At 42.1% G+C, this 8,498-nt stretch overlaps 1 protein-coding gene across 1 annotated transcript; it reads right to left on the reverse strand.

Annotated features, from left to right (window-relative positions):
- Window positions 1-35: 35 nt before the first annotated feature.
- LOC109892807 (transforming protein RhoA) lies at window positions 36-6,112 on the reverse strand. Its single transcript, XM_020485598.2, has 5 exons — window positions 5,978-6,112; window positions 4,610-4,767; window positions 4,187-4,307; window positions 2,300-2,430; window positions 36-716 (listed from the first exon to the last, which is right to left on the reverse strand). The coding sequence occupies exons 2-5, from the start codon at window positions 4,763-4,765 to the stop codon at window positions 543-545; spliced, it is 582 nt and encodes a 193-aa protein (XP_020341187.1). The 5' UTR covers window positions 4,766-4,767; window positions 5,978-6,112; the 3' UTR covers window positions 36-542.
- Window positions 6,113-8,498: the final 2,386 nt, after the last annotated feature.

Consider the following 8,498-nt stretch of genomic DNA (forward strand, 5'->3'; position numbering starts at 1 on the left):
CGAGTCCACCCCCCCTCCCAATACAGTATCTCAAGTTAGCTTAAACATTTGTACATTTATTTCCACTGTCAAGTCTTAGGTATTTATTACAGACATTTGTGTGCGCATATTAATAGATGCACATAGGGCTTTAGATGAAGCACATTTATTTCAAAAATGTTATGCCTGTATGTGCATAAAACACAAAACTATCAAGCCTTTGGATCAGTGTATGGGTACCCCACCCTGATTGGCTATGGAGACATTCCTCAGTTCAGTGGGTGGGGCTCAAGCACTTAATTGGCAGGTATGACAACAATAGGTTGCATGGCAGTACAAGTTCAAAGGAAGTGTTGATATGGCAGATTCACTCATGTACAAAAAAAAGAAGCTTTTCCATAACCCCATCATTGAATACTGACAAAAACATGACTCACTTTAAGACAAATTAAAAGCATTACACCTTTAGAAAATGGGGAGCACAGTCTTTTGTGGGGCAGGGGAATAGATCTAATTTCTTCTGCCTTGCCCCCAGTACGAGGCAGAGTCCCTCATGCCTCCCTTTACAGTAGGAGGCATTTATTTCTCGGCTTCCCCCGCCGGGCCTGTAGCGCCGCCCTGGTGGCCATCTCAAACACTTCCCTCACGCCATCCTTGGTCTTTGCAGAGCACTCCATGTAGCCGAAGGCACTGATCCGGTTCGCCATGTCACGTCCCTCCTCTGGCTTCACAGGCTCCTGTTGTGGGGTGGGGGAGAATTAGGCGTGTGTGTTCTTGATTTCCTACATTATCAGGACCCCAATGTCCCCCCCAAAAAAGGTAATAAAATAATTACTTTTCTAAAAATTCTGACTTAAGTCCTATTTTAAACTTAAAGCTACATGTATCCTTTAGGGCGACCTGACCATATTCATATAGAAATGTGAGTCTAAGAAGCGATAGATCTGTTCTGTGTGTGCTACTTCTATGCTTCCTGGTCAGAAGTTTTGTTTTTGCTTCTTACTTTTGGTTTTGTACACCAGATTCAAACAGTCTGCTTTTCAAATTCATCCCAAAGGTGTTCGATGGGGTTGAGGACAAGGCTCTGTATGGACCTTGCTTTGTGCACGGGGCATTGTCATGCGAAACAGGAAAGGGCCTTCCCCAAACTTGCCACAAAGCTGGAAGCACAGAATAGTCTAAAATGTAATCGTATGTTGTAGCGTTACAATTTCCCTTCACTGGAACTAAGGGGCCTAGCCTGAGCCATGAAAAACAGCCCCAGACTATTATGCCTCCTCCACAAAAACTTTACAGTTGGCACAATGCATTCTGGCAGGTAGCGTTCACCTGGCATCCGCCAAATCTAGATTAGTCCGTCGGACTGCCAGATGGTGAAGCGTGATTCGTCACTTCAGAGAATCAGTTTCCAATGCTCCAGAGTTTAATGGCAGTAAACTTCGCATCACTCCAGCAGACGCTTGGCGATCTTAGGCTTGAAAACCCATTTCATGAAGCTCACAACTAACAGTTATTTTGCGGACGATGCTTCCAGAGGCAGTTTAACTCAGTAGTTAGTGTTGCAACCGAGGACAGCAGACTTTTACGTGCTTCAGCACACGGTTTTGCCGTTCTGTGAGCTTGTGTGACCTACCACTTCACAGCTGAGCCGTTGTTGCTCTTAGACGATTCCACTTAACAATAACAGCACTTGTTGAACGGGGCAGCTCTAGCAGGGCAGAAATTTGACAAACTGACTTGGAAAGGTGGCATCCCATGACAGTGCCATGTTGAAAGTCATTGAGCTCTTCAGTAAGGCCATTCTACTGCCAATGTGTATCTATGGAGATTGCATGCCTGTGTGCTCAATTTTATACACCTGTCAGCAACCGGTGTGACAAATGATCAAATCCACTAATTTAAAAGGGTGTCCACATACTTTTGAATATATCGTGTATATGTGATTGTATACAAATGCAAGCAAGGTTTGAAATTATTATGCTTTAGTCATATTTTTGTTCAGTTAAGCAACAAATTATTTGAAATTATGTTCCGGCCCACTGACCACCCGCTCAAGAAAAGATAGGCTTGCAGCTGAATCTATTTGATGATCCCAGCCCTACACAACTAAGGTGAGTTTGTCTTCTTTTCTTAGAATTGTTCTCAACAGTCAATATAACCTACAGGTGAAATTTGCTGTTATGCACAATGGCAACATGGTCTGGGTAAAGGCGCGACTGTTTTCTAGAAGTCTGGCTTTTTTTCAGACTCGGGATAGGTCAGACTGGATTTGAATTTTCAAGCCTGATGACAACTGTAGTGTGTGTGTAACTGACTGTACCTGCTTCATCTTGGCTAGCTCTCTGCGGGTGTGCTCGTCGTTACGCAGGTCCTTTTTGTTGCCCACTAGGATGATGGGAACGTTAGGGCAGAAGTGTTTGACCTCTGGAGTCCATTTCTCTGGGATGTTTTCTACACAGGAGAGAAGGGCAGAAATCAAGAGAATACTAATCAAGGCTGTCCAGGTACAATTCCTCTTATTGTGTGTGTGTGTGTGTGCCTTACAAGTCTGTCAAAGCTCTGTCACCAAAACAAGGGCCCGTGTCACAAAACAGAATCTCCATGCATGTGTATATACAGTTGAAGTCGGAAGTTAACATGCACTTAGGTTGGAATCATTAAAACTTGTTTTTCAACCACTCCACACATTTCTTGTTAACAAACTATAGTTTTGGCAAGTCGGTTAAGACATCTACTTTGTGCATGACACAAGTCATTTTTCCAACAATTGTTTAAACAAGTGAAATAATCTCACAATTCCAGTGGGTCAGAAGTTTACATACACTAAATTGACTGCCTTTAAACCGCTTGGAAAATTCCAGAAAATTGTCATGCCTTTAGAAGCTACTAATAGGCTAATTGACATCGTTTGAGTCATTTGGAGGTGTACCTGTGGATGTATTTCAAGGACTACCTTCAAACTCAGTGTCTCTTTGCTTGACATCATGGAAAAATCCAAAGAAATCAGCCAAGACCTCAAACATTGTGGACCTCCACAAGTCTGGTTCATCCTTGGGAGCAATTTACCGGAACCACATTCATCTGTACAAACAATAGTACGCAAGTATACACACCATGGGACCACGCAGCCGTCATACCGCTCAGGAAGGGCTGTCTCCTAGAGATTAATGTACTTTGAGTGAAAAGTGCAAATCAATCTCAGAACAACAGCAAAGGACCTTGTGAGGATGCTGGAGGAAGCAGGTACAAAAGTATCTATACCCACAGTAAAACGAGTCCTATATTGACATAAGCTGAAAGGCCGCTCAGCAAGGAAGAAGCCATTGCTCCAAAACCGCCATAAAAAAAGCCAGACTACGGTTTACAACTGCACATGGGGACAGAGATTGTACTTTTGAGATATGTTCTCTGGTCTGAAACAAAAATAGAACTGTTTGGCCATCGTTATGTTTGGAGGAAAAATGGGGAGGCTCGCAAGCTGAAGAACACCAACCGTGAAGCACAGGGGTGGAAGCATCATGTTGTGGGGGTGCTTTGCTGCAGGAGGTTCTGGTGCTCTTCACAAAATAGATGGCATCATGAGGGAAATCGTGTGGATATATTGAAGCAACATCTCAAGACATCAGTCAGGAAGTTAAAGCTTGGTCGCAAATGGGTCTTCCAAATGGACAATGACCCCAAACACTTCCAAAGTTGTGGCAAAATGGCTTAAGGACAACAAAGTTAAGGTATTGGAGTGGCCATCACAAAGCCCTGACCTCAATCCTATAGAAGATTTGTGGCAGAACTGAAAAAGTGTGTGCGAGCAAGGAGGCCTAGAAACCGGATTCAGTTACACCAGCTCTGTCAGGAGGAATGGGCCAAAATTCACCCAACTTATTGTGGGAAGCTTGTGGAAGGCTACTCAAAACATTTGACCCAAATTAAACAATTTAAAGGCAATGCTACCAAATACTAATTGAGTGTATAAAAACTTCTGACCCACTGGGAATGTGATGAAATAAATAAAAGCTGAAATAAATCACTATTATTCTGACATTTCATATTCTTAAAATAAAGTGGGGATCTTAACTGACCTAAGACAGGGAATTTTTACTAGGACTAAATGTCAGGAATTGTGAAAAACTGAGTTTAAATGCATTTGGCTAAGGTGTATGTAAACTTTCGAGTTCAACTGGATCTGCGTGTTGCGGCATTAAATACTCACCCAAACTGTCAGGGCTATCGATGGAGAAGCACATGAGGATGACATCTGTATCTGGGTAAGATAGGGGGCGGAGCCTATCATAGTCCTCCTGGCCTGCTGTATCCCATAGTGCCAACTCAACCTGCCATAGGATTTCAAGAGACATCAGCCAACTGTGCCCAACTTACCAGTTACAGCTGATGACCTACTTGAAAAGGCATGATGCCGAATGGCCAACCTAACATTTCATTATTGATGGAGTCAGCAACATGACATCATTACACTGCATTGAGAAATCAAATGACTATCTGCCAACACTGTCTGCCACTATTGGCAATGTATGCAAGCCTTGAGGGAGGATGCAAATTGGGAGGAGGCAATGGCAGATGTGAATTCTGTTGATTGTCCTACAGGTTGAAAAAACTAAGGGAGGGAACTTTTCACCTGTTTGCTGTCGACCTCAATGTCAGCGACATAGTTCTCGAAGACAGTGGGCACGTAGACCTCGGGGAACTGGTCTTTACTGAAGACGATGAGCAGACACGTCTTCCCACATGCGCCATCTCCCACTATGACCAGCTTCTTTCGGATGGCTGCCATGACTGGACAAATGATAGAGAACATTGAGAGACGGGCATAAATACATTGCAGGTCAAAGAGTTGGAGCATGGATGGTACTGACAACAGATGTCAAGTCCTGCATGGGCCACAGATTACGTAGTTCAGGTGTCTCCAACCCTGTTCCTGGAGAGCTAACCTCCCGTAGGTTTTCACCCCAACCCCAATTGTAACTAACCTGATTCAGCTTATCAACCTGCTAATTATTAGAATCAGGTGCGCTAGATGAGGGTTGGAATGAACACCTATAGGACAGTAGATCTCCAGGAACAGGATTTGAGAGCCATGCAGTTGATAATTAGGATTTGTTGTTAGATGTAGCAAATGGTGGAACTGTCCTTCGAAAATAAATCCTTGTTAAAAGCCTAGCTCTCTCACTTCAAAATAAGATACATTTTTTTTAAATCACTGATTAATTCATATGATTGGGAAAACTCTCCTGCAAGATTTGTGAATCCTGAAACCAAGCCATAGTTGTGTCTTGTCATGAAACCACTTAGTTAACATTTCAGTCATAGAATATTATTTAAATTTAGCCAGAACATAACGTTCGTAGCTAGCTATCTACCCCCTGACTAGTAAACAACTTTGAAGAAGTTAACGTTAGTTTGATTAGCCACAATATGATGATGAAATCAGCTAGACAACCAACAAATGGTGTTATTGACTTGTTAATTGTTTACTCTGTGTAACTCTGTGTTGTCTGTTCACACTGCTATGCTTTATCTTGGCCAGGTCGCAGTTGTAAATGAGAACTTGTTCTCAACTATCCTACCTGGTTAAATAAAGGTGAAATAAAAAATAAAATAAATAAAAAAACATACCCAGCTAGCTAACTTGGCTAGGATAGTTAGTTAGCAACTTTAATTTTGTATTGTGCTAGTTTAGCTAACGTTAACTAGGTATAGCTAGCTGGTCAACAAATGTGTGATGAATAATTCCTGCGGACCATATCTGATAGTACAGGGCACGAATACCACGTAAACAACAGAACTAACTATTTGAATCAGGTAATCAAAAATAACTGATTTGCTAACGTTAACCTAGCAAGCCATTAGAGGCGGAAGTGATGGGGTGGCTAAAGGAGGAAAATACATGTATATAGCGATACCGGATTAACTAGCTTGCTTTTAATGCGGTTATATTTCTGCAATATTGGTTAATGAGTTATGTTGGTTAGATAATTAGCCTTACCTGACCAATATGTAGCTAGATTGTTGTTTTCTGGATAATGTCTCGGCCTCAGGCTTGACTTGCTAGCTCTGTCCCAACCTTATTTGAGGGGGTGCACTGAAACAGACACCTATGTGAACTAGCCACAATAAGGATTATCCACAATAGTGGAATTTGCAGCTTGCATTTAAAATAAAAGTCCCTCATTGAAAGTGATACAAATGGATACAAATATTGGAATCATGCCATATTTGGACTAGATCATGCTAAACAAGTTTGGAATGTTATATAAATTCAACAAAAGACAATAGTTAATTTGACAACAACAAATTAGTTGAAATCATGTTGCATTGCTTTTTCAAGCAGAAATTTGCATCCTGTAGCTCTAACTCCAAAACGTATTGGGACACTGTAAAAGTCCATGGAGAACAAAAGCACCTCCTCCTCCTGCACCTTCTCAAATGACTGCCTCGCCTGGTTCACCAACAGGGCCTGTTGTCCGGTCCTCTGGCAGTCTCTATGGGGGTACCACAGGGTTCAATTCTCTGGACTATTATTTTCTCTGTATATATCAACGATGTCGCTCTTGCTGCGGGCGATTCCCTGATCCATCTCTACGCAGACGACATCATTCTGTATGCATCTGGCCCTTCTTTGGACACTGTTAACTAACCTCCAAACGAGCTTCAATGCCCTACAACACTCCTTCCGTGGCCTCCCAACTGCTCTTAAACGCTAGCAAAACCAATTGCATGCTTTTCAACCGTTCGCTGCACACGCCCGCCCGACTAGCATCACTACTCGGTTCTGACCTAGAATACGTGTACAACTACAAATACCTATGTGTCTGGCTAGACTGTAAACACTCCTTCCAGACTCATATCAAACATCTCCAATCCAAAATCAAATCCATAATCGGCTTTCTATTTAGCAACAAAGCCTCCTTCACTCACGCCGCCAAACTTACCCTAGTAAAACTGACTATCCTACCGATCCTCGACTTCGGCGATGTCATCTACAAAATAGCTTCCAATACTCTACTCAGCAAATTGGATGCAGTCTATCACAGTGCCATCCGTTTTGCCACCAAAGCGCCTTATACCACCCACCACTGCGACCTGTATTCTCTAGTCGGTTGGTCCTACCTACATATTCATCACCAGACCCACTGGCTCCAGGTCATCTACAAGACTATGCTAGGTAAAGCTCTGCCTTATCTCAGCTCACTGGTCACGATAACAACACCCACCCGTAGCATGCGCCCTAGCAGGTATATCTCACTGGTCATCCCCAAAGCCAACATCTCCTTTGGCCGCCTTTCCTTACAGTTCTCTGCTGCCAGTGACTAGAATGAATTGCAAAAATTGCTGAAGCTAGAGACTTACATTTCCCTCACTAACTTTAAACATCAGCTATCTGAGCAGCTAACCGATCGCTGCAGCTGTACATAGTCCATCTGCAAATAGCCCACCCAATCTACCTACCTCATCCCCATATTGTTTTTATTTACTTTGCTGCTCTTTTGCACACCCGTATCACTACTTACAAACCACCATCTGCTCATCATCTTCTGCTCATCTATCACTCCAGTGTTAATCTGCTAAATTGTAATTACTTTGCTACTATGGCCTATTTATTGCCATACCTCCTCATGCCATTTGCACACACTGTATATAGACTTAATTTTTTTTCTATTGTGTTATTGAATGTATGCTTGTTTATCCCATGTGTAACTCTGTGTTGTTGTTTCTGTCGCACTGCTTTGCTTTATCTTGGCCAGGTCGCAGTTGTAAATGAGAACTTGTTCTCAACTAGCTTACATGGTTAAATAAAAGTGAAATTAAAATTGGGGGCATACTTACATTTTACTATACAGCCTTACCTATTCACGAAATTGGGTATCAGCCCACTCAATGACACCAACAAAAAACACAACTGTGAAGAGTTAAAAAAAAACTAATTTTAGCGTTGTAGCACTTATTGTGGGACTTTAGCTGTGGGAATTCACCTCACTATTCAGCACATGTACTTATTGAACATTCATATTGCAATGTGGGAAATCCCCTCCCCAGTCAGCCACACTACGCTTACTAGTCAACCTACTATGCATATTAGACTTTCATATTGCACTGTACTGTCACTGAGTAGACTGATACCACATTTCAGTGATCCACAATCCATAGGTAAGGCTGTACAGTGCAATATGAATGTCCAATACGCATAGTAGGTTGACTGGTAAGATTAACGTGGCTCATTTCACAGTGGTTTCAGAGTCCCGCATTATGAGCTTCGACACTAATATTGCTTTAAACTCTTCACAGTTGTGTTCTGTGGTTGTCACTGAGTAGACTGATACCACATTGGTAAGTCTGTACGGTGAAATGTAACTATATCCCCAATTCTGAAGCGGAATACATCCACAGTGCGATTTCAACTGATATGTTTTTTTTTTGTCAAATGAACTAATTGCTGTTTTTTTGTTGAATTTATATAACATAATTCCAACTTTTTTTTGACTTATCTAGCCCAAATATGGCATGAT

Source organism: Oncorhynchus kisutch, linkage group LG1, assembly GCF_002021735.2.
Source record: "Oncorhynchus kisutch isolate 150728-3 linkage group LG1, Okis_V2, whole genome shotgun sequence".
In the NCBI taxonomy this organism is placed as follows: domain Eukaryota; kingdom Metazoa; phylum Chordata; class Actinopteri; order Salmoniformes; family Salmonidae; genus Oncorhynchus; species Oncorhynchus kisutch.